The 25,473-nt window shown below is 41.8% G+C and overlaps 1 protein-coding gene across 1 annotated transcript in view; it reads right to left on the bottom strand.

Annotated features, from left to right (window-relative positions):
* Positions 1 to 25,473, bottom strand: part of CDH13 (cadherin 13) — a 669,381-nt gene that overhangs the window by 256,526 nt on the left and 387,382 nt on the right. The window contains exon 6 of the mRNA XM_089539817.1: positions 16,920 to 17,064. Within this exon, the coding sequence (XP_089395943.1) occupies positions 16,920 to 17,064 (145 nt within the window). The remainder of the gene's footprint in view (positions 1 to 16,919; positions 17,065 to 25,473) is intronic.

The following is a 25,473-nucleotide window of genomic DNA, read 5'->3' as shown; positions in this document are numbered from 1 at the left end:
TGGCTATCGTGCCATTTGCATGGCACAAAAAAGAGTCATTTTTGGTGGCTCCTTTTTGCACCCTGCAAAGACCAGATTGGGGCTGAAGCGTGTGGTTACTGTGGCCCCAATCTGCCTGTAAAAGGGGCAGTCTGTATAGCCCCTTAGTCAGCTATTGGAAGCCCACCAGAAGGATGTGAGCACAGACTTCTATGATGGCTCAATCCCTAATGTTATTGTGTGCTTTCAAGTCATTTCTGATTCATGACTTATGCCAACACTAAGGCGACCCTATCATGGGGCTTTCTTGACACAATTTGTTTACAGGAGGTTTTCCATTGCCTTCCCCTGAGGCTGAGAGCATGCAACTTGCCCAAGGTCACCCAGTGGGTTTCATGACCAAACTGGGAATTGAATCCTGTTCTCCAGAGTCTTAGTCCAACATCCAAACCACTATCTCCATAATTAAAATTCAAAAGTCCTGCCAAAATAAGAATGACTTCCCCTGCAGATGGAATGGGAGCAGGGAAGGGACCTATCTGAGCTCCCGTGGAAGGGACTCAGGAGCAGCCACAGAGAAAACTCTTCCGAGTCCTCAACAAATGTACCTGCGAGGCAAGAACTGCACTGGCTTCCAGTTTCTTTCAGAGTCCAAGTCAATGTGCTGGTTTGACATATAAAGTTCTTAATAACTGAAGGCCAAGATATCTGGGGGGAAAATTGCCTCCTGCCATTGGAGCCTTCTTGAAACCTGAGTTGATCAGCGGAGACCCTGCTGCATATCCCATCTCCCTGTGAGGCTAGGATGATGGGTTTACACAACAGGGCTTTTTCTGTAGTAGTACCTGGATGGTGAATGTGTCCTGCTTACCCCTATGGAGGGCAGCACAGCAGGGGAATATATTAAGGAATAGTCCAGAGTCCAGTCTAAAGGACTCACAATACCAGTCAGTCACAGCAAAGGGCAGAGGTAAGAGCATAGTCACAAGGCAAGTTCAGGGGTCAGATAACTAGAGTCATGAATCAAAAAGCAAGGAACACAGGAACAACAAGGCTGCAAGACTGGTTGTTGGATGCAAAGCATCTTTGCAGCTGGAGGTCTTTTAAAAGGCCTCTGCTTCTCTTAGCTGAAACTTATTAGCTCTCCTCTTGGCTTCTAGCCTGGAAGAACGCCTCAAGGACTCCTTGACTTGTCTTTGCTCCACAGGTCCTAGCACCTGCAGCCTAGACTCCATAGAGTCTGTTTCTCCCTTGGCAGCTTCCCGAGCCTCCTCTGAAACTGCTGACCCAGGCAGCCCCAGATCTGCCCCTGTCTCAGCCTCTAAGTCAGGCCCAGGGCAGTCCATGACAGAATGTCCTTTATGGCCTAGCCTGATCCTTTTTGAGTTTTTGTTTGTTTGTTTTTGTGGCCTTTGTCTTTTAAAGCTATGGGTATCAGCGCTTGCTCTTTTTAAACATATTTGGTTTTTAAAATAAGAGTTGGATTGTTTTTTCTTTCTTCGATTAATACCCATCTTTCCCCCCAAATGAGTATATCAGCATCCCAAAATGAGACCTGAAGCAGCTTTTTGGATTTTATTTTATTTGTTAAAATTAGTTTTAAAATATTCTTATCAATTATGCATTGCCTTGGGGCACTGGTGGATCAAGAGCTGGGATATAAGTGCTTTGAATAAATAGTAAATGATCATTCGATATACTTAGCATACTATCTGACTCTGGTTATTTAACAAAGATGGTCCATATATTCTGGTCCCAGAACTGTATACATTCCTGTTTATTCTTGCTTTGGGGGAGTTTCCCCATCAACATATATAGGTGTGATTTATTAGCACAACCTCCAGGCAAGTTAAGAGCAATATATATATCAAAAGGGGAATGGCAACTGCTGGAGGCTTCAGGGAAATGCAATTCACCTTGTTCATTTTATTCTATTTTATTTTGGCAGGAAAAGAACATCCTAAGGATGTGAGCGACCACAAAAACAACTTTGGGGGCTTATCATTACCCAACCCCAGTTGCAGTCCAAAAAAGGAATTTTTCAAATGGCTCCTCTCTCCATCTGGCAATTGCCATGACATTCGCACTAATGGAAAGACTAGAAGAGGATGACGATTGACCAAAAGATACTCCCTCAAGGACTCCAACTGAGTTCAGCAACTGAAGGCTGCTGGCTGCTATTCTAGAAGAAGAACCAAACTATGACATGGTTGAATGCATGGGCCTTGTGAGCCCCAGCTTGGTTTCTATATGTACTTATTTATTTATAACAGAAACTTATTTATTTATCATATTCATGCTGCCTCTCAGCCTGAAAGCCCCCATGGGTTGGCATCCAATATTAAAGCCAACAATACAATTAATTTAAACAGAACTCATTAAAAGCAAATGACATCCAATAAAACATGCCATTGTACAAAAAACAACAGCCATGCTTCTTAATTCTTAAGACCTCAGCATGCATCTCCTTCCATCCCGGCTCATTCAATACAAAAGGCACCCAAGATAGGGATGATGAAGAGCAGAAGGAAGAGGAAGGAGGAGAAAGAGAAGGAGGAGAGGAAGTGAAAAATGAAGAACCACTATCAATAAAAAACGAGTAAACAGTAAAATGGCTGTCAATGGAGGGTACCCAAAGCTGTTTCACTGGTATCTGTAACATCGGCAATAATGAACAGGAGCAACATGTTCAAAATGAAGGTGCCTTCACTTTGGATGCATCTGCACTATAGAAATAATGCAGTTTGACACCACTTTAAGTGTTGCAGCTCCATTTCATGGAATATGGGGATCTGCAGCCTTACAAGGTCTTTAGCCTTCTCTGCAAAAACAACTTATGGTTTCTAACTTATGGTAACCCTGAGGCAAATCTGTCACAGAGTTTCTTAGTAGGATTTGTTCAGAAAAGGTTTGCCTTTGCCTTCCTCTTTCTTTATCTGTCTTCAGATTCTCATCCTTTATCTTTAGTGGAAGTTCTCATTGACTTGTACTAGTAAAGGGTTTCTCAATTTTCCCAACAACAAGCAAAATTTTTGCACTTCTGTCATGGCCTGTAGTCACTACAAAGTAAACATCCCAAAACATCATCACCTGTTGAGATAGGAGAGTTGCTAGTCCCTTGATAATCTTAGCTATCCTTTTCTGCATGCAAATATAACTTTATTTAGGTGCATCAACCAGAACTATACACAGTATTCCACATATTTTCTGTGCTATGGATTTGTATAAGGGCCATGTAATATTGGCAATTTTATTTTCATTTCCCTTTCTAATTATGTCCTTCATGGATTTTGCGTCTTTTTATGCAGCAGCCACATACTAGGTCAACATTTTTTTATCCCTTTGTCTGCCACAACCGCAGGATCTCTTCATTGCCATGATTGTTTTGCTGGTTTATATCTGAAGTACATTCTTTTCTCTTTTTTTACCCTATATGCATCAATTTACAATTGCTTGGACTGAACATCATTTGCAATTTTGCTCCCCATTTCCCCAGTTTGGAGAGATCCTCTTCAGAGCTCTTTGTAACTCATTTTTGCTCTCGACACCCTAAATAATTTAGTGTCATCGGCAAAGCCAGCCACCTCATCATGCCCTCCCGATTTGAGATTGTTTATGGGCACATAAAAAGCACTAGTTCCAGTACAGAAGCTGTTTGTATACCTCTCCTGTGAAAACTGACCATTTATTTCTGCAATCTGGTTCCTCTTCCTTCATCTGCTTTCATAGGTGAGATTGAAGAGCCTCACCCTAGTCATGTTCTTATAACCTTGATGGTAATTAACATTCATTAAGCTATGCTTGTTGTTGCTTGCTTGCTTTCAAGTCATTTCTGACCTATGGAGACTCTAAGGTGACCCTACCACAAGGTTTTCTTGGGCTGAGAGTGTGTGACTCACTCAATGGGTTTCCATGGGTAGCTGAGGAATCAAACCCTGATCTCCAGAGTTGTAGCCCAATGCTCAAACCACTATACCATCTATTTGAAGTTACGCAGAAAGCATCAAAAGGGAAGCACGTTTCTTCTTGATGCCAACAGCAGCAGCGACAGCAGCAACATCAACAAACTAGGCTGATTCATATTTTGGTGTGGCTGACTCCCGGTCCAGCACCCAATTTATTTGGGGAATATGGCCCTGTACAGACTGGCACTTTGTGCTGGCCTGGGGCCAAAAATTATGGCTTGGTAGGACTGGGCATCCACATGCGCCCAGCCCTACTTTCGGTGCCTGTGTGCCATATTGCTGTGACCTTGTCCACACGGGGCATGTGATGATGATGCATGGGTGCCCAACCTCCTAACGGCACTCAGTGGAAGCGGCAGAATCATGGCACACAAGCGTCATAATGACGCCCCTAAAAAGAAGCTGCCTAGAGTAGCTCCTTTTTAGGGGGCACATCGGTGCTGCACTGTGCAGCTGGCACAACACTAAGGAGGGGCAAAAACTTGCGACATGGATCCGCCCATTTGTATCCCCCCTATGGTTAGCTTTGGGGCTTCTGAGGTCTCCCATCTCAGTGGAGCAGCAATCTGCTCCAGACTTTAGTCCAAATTTTTAAAAACCTAAGCATGGGGCTGAACCTCTTCTGCAAATAATGATGAGCACACTGGACAGCTCTTTTAAAGTTCAGACTAAACTCCCAGAGTGGATTTGCAATCCTACTGACCTAGATGGCATCACCCACCACTGTCTTCATTACGCTCCAGAAAGTGCTAATCTCTTAAAATGCAAACTAAATGAATTTTCCAAATACCCCTAATGTAAACCCACAGCAAATGTTGTTTCAGAAGAGAAGAAATGCACTCATTATTTGCTGTTTCTTCCTATACTGTTTTCCAAGGCTTTGTGTATATGTGTGTGTTATTTATGAGTTCTTGAAGCAGAAAGCCTCTGTTTTTAAACACCAAGCTATTATAATAAATGAGCTAATTAAACACATCCAACACTTTATCCATAGGGCCTGATGCTTGTCCTTTCATTGGACATGCATTATGTATTATCTATTAAGGTATACATGGGGATAATGCTAGCAGTTGCACAGGGAAGAGTGTTTTGTGGGTTCACTGATTTAGATTTTAGAAGGCCTGATAACATTTAACCACAGCAGGAGAACCTGATATTTACCTAGTGAAGAAAACATTAAATCATGTTTGCCAAAGCTTCTTGATTACACTTTTAAAGGTTTTTTTCTCCAAATAAAGATATATTGATTTGCTACATCAAGAACAAATCTATCATCCATCATGCCGAACATCTCCCATGAGATATGGGCGAGTCACCGGAGGTCATTTTTCTTTTTTAATATTGTGGGTTTTTGCAGTACTCCATTTCAAAATTCTGTTGAACAAGCATTCCTCTTAAAGCCGACTTTTATCAAAACAAATGCCCTTGCATTATTTTGTAGGAAGCAATCTTCTATGTGCTTCCAATTTTTTGGTCATACAATATAACAATATAACTATCTTACTGTCATATCTGCAAATGACTTTGATTGCTGTACTTGGGCTTTAGTCTATTTTACATTATATTGGAATGACCTTATGCTTTGTTGTTGCAGTGAGTAGACCAATGCTAACCTTAGTCATAGACCAAAACCTTTCCTCCAGATTAGACCATACAATGCTGGATCAGATGAAAGGCCTATATAATTGTGGAACAGTAAGACTCACCAGAGAAGATACCTTCCCTATTCCCAGCTCCCTGGTCTCAGGAAGAAATGAGAACCAGCTCCTGGCCTCAATGAAAGCCTCTGATATGGGAGAAACCAAGAGGCCAACAGAAGGCCACTGTTTGGTTCTGAAGGGAAGGAGCTAGAAGGCAGAAGATGTAAGACAGTAGAAAGGAGATGGGACATTATCAGACAAGGGAAATTGGAAGTATAATCCAATGGCAATCCGAATGCAATCATGGGGTTTAACGTTATCGTGTGATAGATTACCACACGCAATTTCGGGCAATGGGAAGTCAGTCCGAATGCAATTGTAGGGTTTCACGTTATTACATGAGAAGGTGATCACATGCAATTTCGGGCAATGGCAAGCTATTTTCGGGCAATGGGAAGTCAGTTTGAACGCAATTCGAATTCGCGTAAATTCGCTGAACTAGCAAATTCACATGAATGCATTCTGGCCCCACTTCCTTTTCATTCAAAATTAAGAGAAATTCCTCCCGTGTGATAAACTCCATAAAGACTGCAAGCCTCCTTTGCACATCAGTTGCAAGAGAATGAAGGGCTGTGGCCAAGGACTTGTGTAAACAGCTTGCCTGAGGTCTTCCTTGGCTGCCCGAGTACTCTCTTACCAAGATCTTCAACCTGAGTTTACATACCTGTATACCACAGAAGCTCATCCTTAAGCTACTTTCCCTGAAACATTGCCCGAGGAACCTATAAACCAGTGGTTCTCAACCTTGGGTCTTCCAGGCATTTTAGACTTCAGCTCCCATAATCCCTGATCAGTTGAGCAAGCTGGCTGGGACTTCTGGGAGTTGAAATCCTAACCTTAAGAAGAGCCAAAGGTTGAGAACCACTGCTGTAACTTAAATAAAGACTCTCCTCTGGGGTCTGGACTTGACTAAAATGGCATGCAAGCAGTCCTACTGTTTGACATACCTCTTCCCATGGAAGCTATGATTCCAACAACAGTAGTTCAGCAATCTATTTATTTTCTACCAAAACATGCAGGAATTCCATTAGCAGGACATGAGTAGAGTTGCCCCTCATCCAGGCATTTCATTGCAGCTGATGGCTTCCTTATCAGTGAGGAATGAAACATTATTGGAGCTATCCAATGTGATGGACCCTGGAGCAAATTCACTGCTCCACTGAGTAGTGGAGATCCCAGCTGCCACCGGAGGGATCCAAGATAAAGAAAGCTAGTCCCAAAACAAATTCTGACCCTTGGGTGACTTCCTTAAAGTTTGGAAGAAACCCAGAAACAAATTCACTGCCTCCCACTGAACTGAAATACAGTTCTTTGATTTTCAGATTTTTTCTGACTCTTTTCTGAAGTAACTCCTTTAAAGTTGGTCTAAAGCAGTTGTTCCCAAACTTTGGTCTTCCACAAGTTTTGGACTTCAGCTCCCAGAATCCTTAACCACTGGAGCTTCTGGGAGCTGAAGGCCAAAACACCTGGAGGACTGACGTTTGGGAATCATTGATCTAAAGCCGAGGGTGGATTCGCCACTCCCCTGACATAGAGACACCAAACACCACTGTCCATATTGGAGTTTGCAAAAACTGAAATCCAGAAGGGTTTCTTACCAAGGCCATTACTACCATTTATTCACCAAGTAATTGTAAACCAGAGTCTTTCCTTCGATTTTTCAAATAACTCTAGAGAAATCAGCTTAACTCTAAATGGCAGAACCACATCAATCTTTGACTCTTCCTTTTAGAAAAAACATATAGAGAAGAAAGGAACAGAAAATCTGTAAGGCAGCTAAGATTTCTCCATCCCTTCCTCCCTTTGGGGGGCATATGTGTAACAAAGGTGGCACAAATCTCTCTATTGATTGATACTGGCAGCTTTTCAGATGGCAGATTTATGACACCTGAGTTGACAATTTATACATTGTCCTTTCCTGAACGTTCAGCACCAGTCTAAACCAGCCACCTGCTGCTGTCACATGAAATGGCTCTCCATTGTTATAAGGCCAGAGCACAAAGGTGGGATTTATGTCCAGTTAAGTAGGAGGAGATGAGCAAAGCTGAGGCCTGAAATAACACCGACCAGAAGATCTGTCTGCAAACCAAGGCACTAAATTGATGGCTTGCGAATTCAGGTTGTGCATCTGTGTGTTTTAGATTTATGATGTCCTGCACAAACACCAAAGGGATCTGCAGTGAAATAAGAGCTGGGCCAGCAACCAAAGTCTCATGACTTATAGTATTAGCCATGAACAACCAAAAAGAGGGAGAAACAATGGTCAAACGTCTACCACAGAAATCTGGAGGAAGGGCACAAGGAGATTTCTTGGGGAGAACCTGCCAGGTCCTAAGTTCCTGGTAATACAAACCAGTAAAATTCATACATTGGAGGTATGAAGGAATGATACTCTTTCCCCTACTCATGGATAGGCATTTTCTCATTTCATTCCCATTGGATGCAGTGAAAAAAATTCAACTACTACAGGACCTGACCTGCCATGATTTTCTGGCCACTTTAGAAGCCCACAAGAGGAATACAAGGGCTTGTGACCCTCCAGAGAGAAGCCCTTCTTCGATCCATCTCAGACACACCCCTTTTGAGATTGTCTTAACATATCAACACACTGAAAAATGAGCAACGATTATTCACATGTTGGCAATTATTTGTAAAGAATAAAGAAAGGGAGGGAGGGAAAGAAACAAAACTATGTCAGGTTGTTTGCTCACAAAGACCTAGCCATGTTAGCTTGGATGCAAAGGGATCTTGTAGCACCTTTGAGACTAACTGAGCAAAAGAAAGAAGTTGGTAGCATGAGCTTTCATAGACTTAAGTCTACTTCCCCCAATGCAACTGAACCACTGATCAATTATTCATGGTGTCAGCTTATCATCATATTCATATTTCAGCAACTGTCCCTTTTATGTAATTTTTCAGGCTCTGCCAAAATGAATAGTTTTCATTTCTATGTATTGTCACCTGGATAATTCATCTGCGAGAATTGGCTGTTTGTGTGTGTGTGTGTTGGGGTTTATTTCTCTGTTTGCCCCAAACATGGAATTTCATGAGATGATGGTTCTCATTTGCAATTACTCTTAGTTTAGTTTTAGGTATAGATTTTTAAAGGATTTTCAAAGCTTCAGTGGTTGCGGATCAATGATGTGGTGGCATCCAGTGTGGAGCTTAATGGCCTCTTTCCACAAGTCAACATAGGCCTCATTCATTCCCTTTTAAACTGGATCATGAATCAGTTTGAACTGGTTCAAATGACTCTGGTTCCCACTTAATCCGAATTGCTGAAGCGATTCCAAGAGGGGGGCCATGCGCTAGACCCGTTTAATCCACGTCTTTTTGACTCTATTTTTCCCACTTCTTTTTTGATAAATTGGATCTGCGCAAGTGAGAACCACATGCGGATCGGAATCGATTCAAATTTCTCCTTCGGTTGGCTGGAACGGAATAATTTTGAATTGATTCATTTGTGAATGGGAACTACAAGTGGATTATTTTAGAGGGGAAAAATGCAATCCGGGCAAATGTAGTTGGAGAAAATGCGATCGGGACAGATGCTCCACTGTCAAATCGATCCACCGATTTATTTGTAAGTGGGAATGGAGCCATACTGTGGTTCAAGGGCTGGGAACGTGCCCAGTGTTGCATGCCAAAATGAGTTGTCTGTCCACTTTCCAGTTCATTGTTTCAAGTCTAGAAATTACATGGATGCAACTTTCAATTAGTACATTACAGGGATGCATTTCAACCCTATGACCCTTCCCCACTCTTTCAAATCCTATCCGGTCCCTCAGTGTCCACACAAATAGATACTTAAAGAGAGATAATAAAGCCTCTTCCAGCATGCCATGGCATAAATGAGCTTCTCTCTGCAAAGCACTGCAGAATTATGCGCACTTGCTGAAGCCAGCCATCTTTAGTACCCAGAGGGGATCCTCAACGCTTCCTTAAAAATTCATTTGTTCTTTAATTAAGGAACATGCTTTTCTCCCCCTAATTAACAAACCAACAGACTAATATAAACAGATCTCCAAACATTGCTGCTTTGATTGTTCTGTGCCTGGGAAACAGGTTGTGCCAGAAGTGTTTTTAATACAGGAGATCCAGACAATGCAAACAGAGATATGATTTCATTTTCACCCAAGACTTACTGGGAGTAATTTTGGTTGAGGAGGATGCAAAAGTTCTCCCTTGGATTTCTGATGGCTCTAAGAGTGAAAGGTAGGAATGGTCCTAGGGATGTGAATGGAAAAAGCAGCTTTCATCTATTTCCCACCGATGGCCCAAGGATGTTGCAGTGGACCTATCAGAAGACATTGGCTGATCGCTGCTGTTCCTCCCAGCCCTAAATCCCTACCTGGGAATGATGCTCCATAGAATCATATCACAGGCATACCCCAGTTAGCACAGCCTCTGACAAAGAAGCTCCATTTTACAAACTCTTTGTACCGAAAATAAAAAGTGAATTGCCTCACTTGAAATCCTCTAAGAATAGAAATTGTCATTTCAAAATGATTGCAGCTCCCTCCCCATGTGTGTCATATGTATGTCTGCATATTTGTCAGCTGTTGACGTACAGCGATCCCATAAATTTCATTGGGTTTTCTTAGAGAAGGAATGCTCAAAGGTGGTGTTGCCAATTCCTTTCTTTCAATACAGTGGTTCTCAAACTTAGGTCCTCCAGGTGTTTTAGACTTCAACTCCCAGAAGCCTCAGCCAGCTTGGCCAACAATCAAGAATTCTGAGAGCAGAAGTTCAAAACACCTGGAGGACTAAGGTTTGAGAACCAATGCTCTAAAATATAACCTGCAGCACCTGGTGTTCCTTGGTGGTCTCCCATCCAAGTACTAACCAGGGCTGACCCTGCTTAGCTTCCAAGTTTAGACAGGATCTGGAGCCTTTAGGGCTTTCTTGGGCAAACTCTGCATTCTACTTTTTAAAAATGCCCATTTTCCAACCACTTATATGAAATTTTGGCCTAGTATTGTGGCCTCCTAGTGTTACAGGGCTGAGAACTCTCCTCCTCAAACCTGAGGTTCCCCAACTCAGCTTTACAGAAGGCGAATCTCTTGGCAAGTCAAGAGATGATCCCCCAACTATTCTCTAGTAGGATTCTATGGGAAAACATGCCTTTGTACATCTTGCAATCCTGCAGCTTCTACAGTTTCTTTGCCACAAGTTCATCACTTAGCAGTCTTTATGGGCAAACATCAAAAGTGCTTGTAGCGATTGAACACTCCCTGTGAAGCCTGCGACCCACACAAACAATTGCTTTTGATGTTGCCCTGAATATTTTTACTCATAGTTTTAATTTAGCATCATTAGAACTAGCAATAGTCTAATTGCATGCCTGTAATTTACTTGTAACTGTCCTTACAAGGCTTTATCAACTGATCAATCAAGTTGTTGCTTATTTTCACAAAACTCTGCAGGGAGGATGTTATAGATGCCACTGCTCTGAGTATTTTGGGCATAAGAAGTAGGATAGAGCAATTTAAAGAATGAGGCTACATACTGAGAAAAGGTGATAGCCTATAGGTGAAGCCCATGTTAATTGCAAAACCAATATAGAGAAAATAATTGATACCCATCTCTAAACATCTGAAGGGCCTTTATGTGGAACATGGGAGTAAATGTGTTTTCTACTGCTATTGAGGGTAGGATCTGAACAAATGGATTCAAAGACAAGAAAGGAGATTACAATTTAACATTAGGAAGAACTTTCTGATAGTAAGAGGTGGTCACTAGTGGAATGGATAATCTCAGAAGATGCTGGACCCTCCTTTAAAGGTGGTTTAAAAGCAGAGTTTCGATGGATAGTTGTCATGGATGTTTTACCTACCGAATTTGGTGCTGGCAGGGATTGGACTCTATGCGTGCCTTCCAACAAAAAACTCTATGATTCAATGACAAATTAATTCATGTTCATTTTATAAGAAACTAGAGATGGGTCAAAACATGGAAAAATGATTCTATAGATCAGTGGGTTGCATTCACTCCATACTGGAGATTAATATATAAGAGCATAAATAATGACACCTTATAGGCAATACAAAAAGAATTATAATTTGTAATTGGATTCGATTAGTTCTGATCTGTTTGGCCAACCGGAAGTTTAATATCTGTACTTCTTTCTACTGTTATTACTCTTGGATTAGATCTTCATTATTGATCTGTTTTCTGTTGTTGTGGTTATTGATCTTGTGTGCCTTCAAGTCATTTATGACTTATGATAACCGTATGGTGAACCTATCACAGGCGTTTGTTTGTTTTTGAAGGGTTTTGTTCAGAAGGGGTTTGCCATTGCTTTCCTCTGAGGCTGAGAGAGTGTGACTTGGCCAAGGTCCATTAGTGGGTTTCCATGATTCTTCCATGGGGGAAGAATCTCCATAGGCTGAGGCAGACGAATCATCAAAATATGTCGGATTATGTCCAAGGACACACTTATCTGCATGTTTAGTACCAGAGGCAACAAAATTGCCCACAAATGTGTTTTTCTGCAGTAAGTACATTGTATTGGTGCAGGGAGTGTGTCTATTCTATCCGCTGGCTAGCAAAAACTCTTCAGAGAACCCCCTGTTGCTTTCCCTGAGGTTGTTAGAATCACAGGTCATAGACTAGAAGAGATCCTGCCGTGCTCAGCAAATTGAATGCAATTTTCATCATTTGAAAACTTAAGTGGCCCTATTTTTTGTTCCTCCCTGCCTACGCCCCGGCGGTGATCGCAAGGAAGACGGAATTGTACATGCAAAAGAGAAAAGGGAAAGGAAAAACAACAAGCCCATCCTTATCATAATCTTGACAGTCAAAGTATCTGTCAAAGAAGGGGAGGGAGGGAGGGAAGGGGATATAGAGATTTTGTATGGAGTTTAAATATGTAAGCCGCCTCGATGATCTTTGATAGAGAGGTGGGATACAAATAAAATATTTATTAGTAGTAGTAGTAGTATTTATTTGTCAAATCAATAAAAGAAAGAGGGGGGAGCCAAATATGGCAATGGCAACAATATAGCTCATTGTTTTTTTTAAATAAAAAATCTTAACATTATCCATTTCTTTATGTCAGCTTTGTTATCACCACATTTATCTAGTGCCCAGAGTTTGCAAAGCTACTTCTTTGGACTGCAACTCATAGAGTCTATCAAGGAGTCAAACTATCCCAAGCTCTACTAGTGCCTTTCAATCACTATTCCCATGATAAGAGTTTGTTTCCATGCAATTGGATATTGACCTGAAAGGAGGAGTGGATATGTTGTTTGGTCATTCTTGTGTGCTTTCCAGTCGCTTCCGACTTATGGCAACGCTAATGCAATCCTATCATGGGGTTTTCTAGATTTGTTCAGAGGAGGTTTGCCATTGCCTTCCTTAGAGGCTGAGAGCATATGACTTGCCCAAGGTCGACCAATGGATTTTATAGTCAAGCTGGGAATCCAACCCTGGCTTCCAGAGTCATCGTCCAACAATCAAACCACATTAAATGAGTAGAAAGAAGGCAAGCTTACATTCTGTTTCTGCTTAGAAAAGATTGCCTCCATTTGCTTGAATGACGTGATGTGCAACCCTGTGAGCATGTGGTTATCCATAATACATGACTGCCCCATTATGCCAACCCCTTCCCTGTTTCCTTATTCGGTTTTACAAATTATAATTTTATGATACCCAACCTTCCTTAAGGCTATTCTTTTTAATTCCGTGCCATGTGCCATGTTCAATGTCCCTTTGTTCCTGCTAATTATTTACAGGAGTTTTCTATCAGTTCTGCTTTGGGGGGTTCCTCAGCTGGAATTGCAGTCTACTCGGGTTATTATGGCTTAATAGGGAAACAAGATGCCATCTTTTCCTTTCTTTTCGTTAAATGCAATTCCCGAGCAATTTTAACTATCTGCTGTTAGATTTTTTTTTTAAGTTAACCCCTTTGGGCTTTGGAACATTTGTTACAAGTTGCATATAAAAGTCAAATGCATGAGGAATCATTTGTGCTAACCGCCGGAAGCCAACGAAATGAGATGCCAGTGACAATCATTTAAGCAACACTAAGTACAAAGAAAAAGAAAATGCAGCTTGCTTCTGAACTCTGAAACTCTCAAAAAGATCAGCATGTCCAGCAAGCATGTGGCGATCTCTCTCCTTTCACTGGGTGCAGAGAAATGGCTTTCGCGAAGATGTCACAGCCAGTAGTCTCCTGCGTTCATCTTTGATACGATAACATCCTCACCACATCATTATACATGCAGTCCTCGGGCATAGTAAGTGCATGTCTATGGGATTAGCTCTCCATAGTTATGTTCTTTTGGCAGAGATGAAGGGAAATTGAGGGATTGCCCTTGCTGGTGGGTGAAACTGTGGATTTCTTTAAAGGTATTATTAGTGAAAATGGATGCCTCTAGGCATGAAATGAACTCACTTCATGAGGGAGATCTGTTCGGCAGAATTACTTCAAGTTGGGTCAGGAATCAGGAACGCTTGAATCTTAATGCGAGTCTCATCTAGAGTTGTTGTTGTGTGCCTCCCAGTTGTTTCCAATTTATGGTGACCCTAAGGCAAACCTATAATGGGATTTTCTTGGCATGTTTCTTCAGACATGGTTTGACATTGCCATCTTCTGAAACTGAGAAAGTGTGACTTGATCAAGGTCACCCAGTGGTTTTCCATGACTGAACAGGGATTCAAACCCTACTCTTCAAAGTCATAATCCAATGCTCAAACCAACACACCATGTTGACTTTAAAGTAGACCCACAGAATCATGTTGACTAACCAACAGTTGGTTCAATTGCTCTCTTCTAATTGAGACCTGTCAAGTCTAAGACTGCTATCCAAACTATTCTATCTGAAGAGCTTCTGTTGGGAGGTTAGGTCACTATACAGGTGGGTATACTATAGATAGGGTTATGGGCTGGTCCTGCCCACCGGAGCAAGCCATGGAGCACTCCAAGCAAGAAATGCTTTCAAAAAAAGACCTTTCTGTTTCAGTTGGATCTTTGAAAAACAACAATATTCTTAACTGTTGTGCATCTCAGGGCGCAAACAGACAAGCCAAAATCAAACTGCTTCGGGTCCCTTTGGAGGTAAGTTGTTTAAATGACACACACATCTTAAGAGGCCAGAAGCTGCGGCAAAGCTGCGCTGCAGTCCTTAGGACTGGAGCGTAGCTTTGGCATGGCTTCCAGCCTCTTAGGATGCATGCAGCACTTAAACAGCACACTTGCAAATTGACAGCTTTGTTTTGGCCTGTCCGTTCGGGCCCTCAGTAGTATTGTCCTGAAACTCATGAATAATCAAATGGTTGCAGCCTCTACTAGCTTTTGTGTCTTCTTCATTTATAACGTTTTTCAGCTTGTCCACATTCTGATGTTGCTTGGCCACATGTGTCCCAGTTATCATCTGTGAAACGTTGGAAGGCATGCTGTAACATTTGCTTCTTGCTTTTATTTCTTGGGCCCAAGATGGCAGCAACGTTCTATATTATTCATCTTCAATCCCTTTTGGGGAAGGGTGACACCTTGATTAATGGGCGGGAGGCCACTTTGCTTTTGTAGTGTGAGTTTCAGCAATCTTCAGAAAACTTTTATGGCGTTTCTTTCTAATTAAAGAGCCCAGACCTCTGATCACGAAGAGCAAAGAGTCATTCCACAAAACAGCAAAAGTGCCAGAACATCTGTCCTGATTTTTTTTAAAAAAATCATTTCCCATAAAGCATCTCTTGCTGTTAGAAATCAAAGCCTGGAGTAGACAGAGGAAGCATTTGGGGGGTGGGGGTGGGAATGCGACATAAATTGTCCCATATAGCTATGGAAGTTGCTGCCAGTCCCACTAAAGGCTCACACCTTATGGGGCCTTATCTACAGCATATATGCTAGTTGGAGAGTTATTCTGGGCCCTGTACTATAGTTGGAGAGAATTTTTTCAAGTCCTGTGCTGCTACTCAGTGTCTGCAGAACAGAAAGATTCATGGGTTGCTCTACTCTGTGCTTCATTCCAAATAGGACAATGATCCAAATGATCCTCTCCCCTGATCCACTCCATTTGTTTAATCCTCTCCCATCACTCCTGTCTATCTGGTGCACCAGTATTACACAAGCCTAAAACATATACAGTTGTCTTTCACCCTCAACTAGAAAGCCCTCATGTCATCAGGGAACATAAGTATTGATGGATATCTAGGTATTAAACTGAATTCACACACAAATATCTAATTTGTACCAGCTCTTCCAGCCCTGCTCACCCTAAGATTTGTCTCTCAGCCTGGAGACTCAGGGTGCATCTACACTGTAGAATTATGCACTTTGACACCACTAATTGCCATGGCTCCATCCTACAGAATCCTAGGATTTGTAGTTTTTTGAGGCCTTGGTATGCTTTAGCAGAGAAGGCTAAAGACCTTAAAAAATATAAATCCCAAGAGTCCGTAGGATGGAGCTACAGCACTTAAAGTGGTGTCAAAACTGCATTATTTCTACAAAGTAGATACAACCTATGGATGAGACATCTCCAAGAATCCCTATCCTCCACTGCAGTCTTGCCCAGATCATACAAGCCCTTGCCCATAACCCCCCCCCCCACCCCAAATTGAGTCTATCCATCTGGTTTGTGGTCTTCCTCTCTTTCTTCCACCCTCTACCTTTCCTAGCATTATTGTTTTTTCTAGTGATCCTGATGTGGCCAAAGTACAATAGTCTCAACTTGATCATCTTAGCTTCCAAGGAGAACCCTCGTCTAATCTGTTCAAAACCCATTTGTTTGTCTTCTTGGCTGTCCATGGGATCCAAAGTACTCTTCTCCAGCACCACATTTCGAATGAGTTTATTTTCTTTCTGTCTGCTTCCTTCACTGTCCAGCTCTTGCATCTGTACATGGTAACTGAAAATACAATGGCCTGGACAATTCCGACTTTAGTGTTCAGCTGAATGTCTTTGAACTTTAGTATCTTTTCCAGTTCTTTCATAGCTGTCCTTCCCATTCCTAATCCTATTTCTTGGCTGCAGTCTCCATTCTTCTCAATGTTTGTTCCTAGATACTGGAATTCTTTAAATATTTCAATTTCCGCGTTGTCTAGATTGAACCTGAGATACAACCTTAGAGAAGTAAAAAAGCCCTGATACTTCAGCTGTTATCCTTAGACCTGGCAACTCTAGGACCCATCGGTCCTCCATCCCTTACATATAGTATAAAGCCATGTCCATCCAAAACCATCACTCCCGTTTTCCAAAACAGGAACGCACATACAAATTGCATGAAAATATATTCCATCACCAGTCATGGCCCATCTGAAATTGCCTTACCTGTAGGAGATCCCTCCATGACATGTCCAATGTATGGCCCTTCCCGAAAGAGTGGTCGGTTGTCGTTCTGGTCAATAATAATAATGTCTAGAGGAACGGGGCCTTCTATGCTTTTCCCACTGGCATCAGTGATCTCCACCTGGAGCTGTAGATGTAAAAAGAAAGAGAAAGCAACATGAGTCAGATTGTTGCAAAAACATCAAAGACGGGGAGAAAGAAGAGTTGGTTATCAGCAGTTTTTCTGCCATAACAAGCTCCCCCCTCGGCAAGGTTAGGAGTCGAGCTGGTTGAGCTCTGCTCTAAAGGCAGGATGGCTGCAAACCTGAGCAATCGAAACAAAAAGTGGGGGGAAAAGAGTAGATTCTGATATCCCCATTGGGGCATTTTGCAACTGAATTGCCAAGTTTGCTGGAGGATGCAACAAGGGAAGAAGGGTTAGAAAAAGAAAAACACTCTTTGATGCTAATGAGGTGAATATTTGCTTAGAATAAGTTTTTCCCCCTCCTTTTCTTGTCAAGCATAATTACACTTAAGGGGAACATGTTGAACCGCGAAATAAATTGCAAGATGGGCCATAGCGCAACACTGAGTTGCGCAAATAGATTGTTAGGAGACCAAAAGAGGAGAGAACCACTGCAAATACGACTCTATCCTAGAGCAAATTCTTATCTGATTTATCCCCCTGGGTTAGTTTCAGATGTCACAGTACCAATTATGGATCAGCCCAAGCCAAGATGTATAAAGGACACTTTTTAAAATATGTAAAGGCACCTCCCTCTTCTCCATCTTAAAAAGTTATGTGGAAACAACTCCCATTTCACTTTCATGAAGCCTTAGCTTGTAAATAATGGAATAATGGAAACTAACAAGTTGACTTCAGTGGACTTATTGCTAGGCTCAAATCACAATTCAGATTCAAATCCTACTTACATTATGAGTTTTGAAATGGAAATGTCACCAGGAGGTAAGTATTGCTTATCACATTTTCATCCCCAGCCCCTGCAAAAGGAATCTGATTTTGACCAGAAGTCATTTTTTACTCAAATGATAAGTTTAAAAAAGGAGGGGGGGGTATAAAAACAGGTATGTGTTAAAGGGTGGGGAGCAATGCCGCAATGCCTTCTAAAGCTCTAATATGTCAACCAGGTTGACTTCAAATATCTTGCCAAAACCAGAAAATATAGAAAGAGTTCAATCATTCTGCAAGGTAGGCATACACAGCCTGCCATCTCTAGAGTGGCCACAAATCATTTATCGGAAGCAAAATTCTTGGACAAATTTGTTGTTTCTGCTCAGGCAAAATATCTGAGTGTATGGATGGTTTTGCTTTGGCTATGGCTTAAGTCGCTTTAGGCTTCAGCAGAATAATATTTGTCACAGCTAATGGGGAATTCTGCCAGAAACCACTACGCAGGGATGTAATTCTTCACTAAGTATCTTCCTGAAGGAGCAAACAAGTAATGTTAGCCATTTATTTCCACTGTGAGAATGTCTTCGAAACCCATACAGCTTTCAGAGACGATTCACATTTCAGGACATATTCTGCGCAAAATTCTCTCCTGGATACTTTACACAGAAATAGTATTTTCTGTACAGGAATCAACACTTTCTTTGCAGAATATAAGGTTTCTATGAAGAAATGCTATTTCCTGCGCAGGTAATGCTATATTCTGTATAGAAGAACCACTTCTGAATTTTGCACAGAATAAGTCCTGAACTGCAAAGATTCTCATCAGTTCAGGAATCTTCTCATCAGGGTTTCCCAACACTGAAAAAAATACATTGGAGTTTACCACACGGGAGGAATTTCTGTGGTATACATGTATTTAATTTCAGGTTGCTAAGAGACTACTCAGGCAGCCAAGGAAGACCTGAGGCAAGTCCTAGGCCACAGCCCTTCATTCTCTTGCAACTCATGTGCAAAGGAGGCTTGCAGTCTCTATGGAGTTTATTATACAGGAGGCATTTCTCTTTATTTCGAATGAAAAGGAAGTGGGGCCAGAACGCATTCATGTGAATTCGCTAGTTCAGCGAATTTACGTGAATTCGAATTGTTTTCGAACTGACTTTCCATTGCCTGAAAATAGCTTTCCATTGCCTGAAATTGCGTGTGATCACCTCTCACGCAATAATGTGAAACCCCATGATTGCGTTCGGACTGACTTCCCATTGCATTGAAATTGCATCTGGTGGTCTATCACGCAATAACGTGAAACTCGATGATTGCGTTTGGATTGCCATTTGATTATGCTTCCAATTTCCCTTGTTTGATAATGTCCATTTTGAATGTGAAATTGAAGGCTTTCATGGCCAGCATCCATAGTTTTCTGTGGGCTTTTCAGGCTATGTGGCCATGCTCTAGAAGAGTTTATTCTTGACATTTCACCAGCATCTTTGGCTGGCATTCTCTGAAGATGCCAGCCACAGATGCTGGCAAAACGTCAGAAGCAAACTCTTCTAGAACATGGCCACATAGCCCCAAAAACCCACAAAAAATAATATTTTGAACCATTTTTTTCCATTTTTTAAAAAAAATATTCCTGTCTTCCCTACGACAAAGTTAGCAAGTGAAGGTTATGTCTAGTATATCTTTTGTTCTTCACTGGAAAAAAAATCAGTGCAAGATCTTTCTTACTGAATAAGTTGCTCTATCAGAAGAAAATAGTAGATGGCCGGACTGAAAGCTGGAGTGCTAGATAACAAAAACACCATTTAAAAAAAGTTGTAACTTTCTGGTGGATAAACAATGAGGAAAAAGCCATCCTAGCCTCCTTACTGATGGGATAAGAATATCTGTTATTGCCAGCAGAAGGAGATCAAATAGGAAATCATCCTAGCCTAGCCAGGAATCTTAATATCTAGGGACAGCCACCATAATTGTTAGTCCCAACAAGAGTCAACCCATTCTCTGATCAGTAATATGGTAAATTAACTGTTCATTGGTTGAATGAGTGTACATTGGTTGGAATTAATAGTAGGATTTGGGCTGATTTATACATTTGATAATGTTATTTGGGGTTGGTGGGACATTCTAAGAACTCTAGTCCAACAAAGTATTTTTTCCAAGCTCCGTATTTTCAGAAGACAAGTTGTTGATTCCTCTTCATAGAGCAGATCAGCAGGAATCTCTCTTCACACAGTGACCAGAAGTTTATTTGTTTGCTTTTGTTTTCCTATCACCAACTACAATTCTCCTACCAAACAAGACAAACAGAAGAGTTTGCAGTACCAAATCAGTAGCAAACCCCCTGTAGTCTGAGAAATCGCTTCAAGTACTAAGAAGAGGAGAGGACAGAGAAAAACAGCCTACAAAGCCAATTAGAAGTAAAGCAGTCTCACACCAACGGTACTGAGTTAACTTGTTAGACGCATAACCTACACGGCAGGGCAGGGATCCAATTGCAGATGAGGGTTATACACCATGTAAAATGAACCGTGGCTGGGTTAAGAGCTCCTGTAGTAACACAGGGAATCAGATTGCATCTTAAAAACATAAATATTGAGCTCTCCAACCTTGCATAGCCGAGTGCCCACGCAGGCGTAATGTATCACAGTAGAAAGGGGATAATAAGCTATCCATCTTAACAAAGGAATTAGAATTCTGACCTAATTCTCTCCCAGTAGGGTTCATTGCAAACCTATAAATAACTCATAAATATCAGGCACACTGAGAAGGAATAGATTAACTGGATAAACAAAGGCGACGGAGCACTTTCAGACCCCCTGTGGCTTATTCCCTCTCCAAGGAATGGAGCATGCAGTGTTTGTGTGTGTGTTTGTGTGTGTGTGTAGACAGCAAATTCTTAGTCTCCAAATCTGATTTGCTGATGCTGATCTCCCAGGTAAGTTGGGTGAAACCAAGACTTGCTTGTACGCCTCTGTCTGTCTCTGGTCCTTTTGAAAGCACATTTGCTCACAGTTCTTGAATCCTACTTCAAGGCAGTGGATTTTAGAGTGCATGCCAAGGCATCTTAGGTTTCCTTTGAAGCTTATCAGGGGCTTCATGATGAGATGAGAAAATCAGCCATGATAGAAAAGCTCTCTAGAAAGCAGCTACTCATCACCTATGTTCCACTGTGCTCTCACATGGAGAGTGTTAGGCGCATTCTGAGTCACTCACATGGTTCCACCACTCTTATAATTGGATTTGGACCTATGTTATTCTATTTACATCCCACCATTTCTCCAAGGTGTTTACAGTGACCTACAGTGCTCCTTCCTTCCTCCTTCTCCAGGAAGTCCCCATGACTGGAGCTGACTTGAAATTATATTCCCAGAGTCATCCATTTCATAGAATCATAGAGTTGGAAGAGACCCCAAGGGCCATCCAGTCCAACCCCCTTCTGCCATGCAGGAACTCTCAATCAAAGCATCCCTGACAGATGGCCATCCAACTTCTGCTTAAAGACCTCCAAAGAAGGAAACACCACTACACTCCAAGGGAGTGTGTTCCACTGTCGAACAGCCCTTACTGTCAGGAATTTTCTTCTAATGTTGAGGTGGAATCTCTTTTCCTGTAGCTTGCATCCATTGCTCCGGGTCCTAATCTCTGGAGCAGCAGAAAACAAGCTTGCTCCCTCCTCAATATGACATCCCTTCAAATATTTAAACAGGGCTATCATATCACCTCTTAACCTTCTCTTCTCCAGACTAAATATCCCCAGCTCCCTGAGGCATTCCTCATAGCGCATGGTTTCAAGACCCTTAACCATTTTAGTCGTCTTCCTTTGGACACGCTCTAGTTTCTCAACATCCTTGTTGAACTGTGGTGCCCAGAACTGGACACAATATTCCAGGTGGGGCCTGGCCAGAACAGAATTGAGTGGCAGTATTACTTCCCTTGATCTAGGCACTATACTTCTGTTGATACAGCTTAAAATTGCATTGGCCTTGTTAGCTGCAGCATTGCACTGTTGACTCATGTTCAACTTGTGGTCTACTTGGTCTCCTAGATCCCTTTCACGTGTAATCTCATTCAGCCAGATGTCCCCCATCCTATATTTGATATTTTCACACCTGAAATGGTCTCCCCACTGGCTGTGGATTTCATGGTTTGGTTAAAGTTTGGGTCTAACTTCTAATCCTTTCTTCAGGATCTCTTTTAGTGTGTGTCTACATTGCCCCCAAACCGATACTCACCCCATAGGTCCTGCAGCGCAACAATGTTCCAGGCAATGCAGGGCCTTTCACCAAAAAAATTCTGATTTTAAAAAGCTGCCTTTTACGCCACATTTGACTGGAAAATCTGGAGGATTCTATGTCTGGCTGCCAAAATGGTGTAGTATAGGACACACAATTATCCAGGACCACCCTTTTACACCGATGTGAGTTTGCTTGAGGGAAATGTGTGGTGGCTTACTCTGATTGTGTCACAATGAATGTGGCATTATCTGGGGCAATGCAGAGCAGATAAAAATGCTGAGGCTATGAGGTAGGTACAAGTCTTCCCATCAGTGTAGAAAGGCCCTAGACATTGCAATTTTAGCTTTCTTTCATATGCTTTGTCCTGTTGGCCAGTCCGTGGTCCAGATTGTTCTCCCAAGGCCTTAAGGTTGGTAGGGTAGGCACATCCTAGAACCTGAAGTTGTAGGTACAAAATTTGAGACTTGGGATCCAAAGAATAGGACCTGAAGCAATGGATTCAAACTACAGGAAAAGAGATTCCACAAAAACATTAGGAAGAACTTCCTGACAGTAAGGGCTGGAATAGAGTGCCTTGGAGTGTGGAAGAGTCTCCTTCTATTGAAGTTTTTAAACAGAGGCTTGATAGCCATCTGTCACGAGTGCTTTGGTTGTGTCTTCCTGCATGGCAGAAGTGGGTTGGACTGGATAGCTTTTGGGGTCTTTTCCAAATCTATTATTCTATGGTAAGCTGATAAAAGTGTCTAGCCAAGATCTTTTGCCCTGGTAGATCACTAAGGCATCAAACAGAAATAAAGGTTGGACTTTGTGGCAGCAGCCTAGCTCTCTTTGTAAGTATCTGTAAATAATCAAGAAAGGAACACAACTTAAACATAAGAGATTATCAGATTGTGGGGACAAAGCACAGGAGTGAAGTGGATCACTCTTTTCCTTAACCCGTCCTTATTGTGCAATTGTGCAAAAGAGTATCACACACATTATTATTATCCTGTCATTATCCTGTCATTGAAGTGGAATTGTCCTGTCTCTTTTCAATAACAGAAACCTCCGTTAAGGAAAAATGACAGGACAATTCCACTTCGCTGATAATGACAGGATACATGCAATGTCATATGATAGCCTTTCTCATGATTGTGAACAATTACAGTTCACTGACCTCATTAGTGGAATTGTCCTGCTTACCTCTACTGAGGGCAGTACAGCAGGGGAATATACAAAGGAATAGTCCAGAGTCCAGTTCAAGGGTCACACAATACCAGTCAGTGAGGCACAGAAAAGGGCAGACACAAGTGCATAGTCTCAAGGCAAGTCCAGAGATCAGATAACCAGAGTCATGAATCCAAGAACAAGGAACAACAAGGCTGCAAAACTGATTGTTGACTGCAAAGAATCTCTGCAGCTGGAGGTCTTTTAAAAAGCCTCTGCTTCTCTCAGCTGAAACCTATTAGCTCTCCCTTGGCTTTTAGCCTGGAAGAACACCTCAAAGACGCCTTGACCTGTCTTCTTTCCATAGGTCCTAGTACCTGCAGTAGTCTAGAGTCCATTTCTCCTTCTGCAACTTTTTGAGCCTCCTCTGAAACTGCTGATCCTGGCAGCCTCAGATTTGCCCTGTTTCAGCTTCCTCCATGCCTTCAGAGTCTGAGTCCTCTGACTGTGCCTCTAAGTTAGGACCAGGGCCATCCATGACAGCAATGTTGTATGATAGTCATTTTCATGATCAGAAGAAAGGACAGGAAAAGGATGGGAAAAAGACATACTTTTCCCAATGTGATAATCACTGGTGTGACTGAGTAAGAGAAAGAGCTGGAGCACTTTGTAAAAAGAAGTTGGGACCATGTGTGTGCAAAGATCTGAGGCTGGCTGTGTTGCGTTCTTATGAGAGAAAGGGAGTGAGACAATTGGTGGCATAAGGCTCTGGCACTGATTTAAGGAGCCATTAACAATTCTCCTTCCTTCCCCTCTACTCCATGATGCACAAAGGCAGGAAGGATCTGAACAAGCATCTTATTTTTAGATAGAAACCTCTTTTTATTATGCATGTTTTATCTTTTGCATGTTTAGCTGGGGAGATATTATTGCCAGCAAACGTTAAGCACAAGAGAGTTATCAGAATGAAGACTTCCGCTTTTTTCTCTTTCCTTTTTTGTTTGCTGTGATCATATATTGTACTGATGCATGGGTATGTGATATTCATATTTCAGCATGATCTCTGGTCCTCCAGAGTATCAGGCCTCATCCATTTACAGGAAGGCTCTGCAAGGAGAAATTCAAATGACTGTTTAATGCAGATGAATGAGGGCAACATTTTAAAGGATCCTTATTGCCAATTTCTACTAGGTAAGAGCAAAACAGAGAGGCTACCATGTGCAAAAGTGAAATTGGGGGCAGGGATGGCTTTCCCAGGAGGTCAAAGATGGTCTAACTATTCAGGAAAAAGCAAGTCCTTGGAAATGTTCATAAAAACCTAACTTCTGAGAAATTTCAGCCCTGATAATATTGAATAAAGCTCAAAAGACAATGTACTAATACATGATTAAAATGCAAATTAAGCCTATTTGGGAAAATCTGACAACAGATAAAAAAGTGATATGAAGGAGAGACTAAAGGCTGCATCTGCACTGCAGAAGTAATCCAGGTTGACATCACTTTGAGTGCCATGGTTCAGTGCTATGGAATTCTGGGAGCTGTAATTTGTTGTGGCACCAGAGCGCTCTGATGGAAAAGGCTAAATGTCTTGCAAAACTACAAATCTCAAAATCCAATAGCATTAAGCCATGGCAGTTAAAGTGTGTCAAACTGGATCATTTCTGCAGTGCAGATGCAGCCTTTGGCCTGTTACAGACTGCCAAAATAAAGCTGCTTCGGGTCTCTTTGGAGGTATGCTATTTAAATGATGCATGCATCCTAAGAATCCAGAAGCTGCACCAAAAGCTGCACTCCAGTGCTTAGGAATGGAGTGTGGCTTTGGTGCGACCTCTGGACTCTTAGGACCCATGCATCATTTAAATAGCATACCTCCAAAGAGACCCGAAGCAGCTTTATTTTGGCAGTCTGTAACAGGCCCTAGTCTCTGGATGCTAAAAAAAGTTCTTTCTCCAGAAATGTTTTGGCCAAGAAATATTTACAAGGTCTTTTTCTTAGAGGGAAAAGAAGACGTTTAAAAATTGACCTGCAGCAACTCAATAAAATTGTATCTCCCGGTTTTTCAAATGCGTATGGAGACAGGACTTTGTAAATCCCTTCAGGTCATTTTTTAAATGGTTTTCCTTTGAAGAAGGTCAGATAAATAGTTCTTGGCCAATTGCATTGGCCTAAATTCTGGAATAAAATCTTCTTTTTATTGAGCCGAAACTTAGTTTATCCTTCATAGCAGGTCTTATTGGCTGATTCCACTCCCTGTTTGTTGCTTTTG

The sequence above is a fragment of the Sceloporus occidentalis genome, unplaced genomic scaffold (genome assembly GCF_023333645.1).
Source record: "Sceloporus occidentalis isolate IW3139 unplaced genomic scaffold, rSceOcc1.0.p SCAF_10, whole genome shotgun sequence".
NCBI lineage: Eukaryota > Metazoa > Chordata > Lepidosauria > Squamata > Phrynosomatidae > Sceloporus > Sceloporus occidentalis.
The sequence above is the reverse complement of the archived record's forward strand: the minus strand, read 5'-3'. Positions and strand labels throughout refer to the sequence as shown.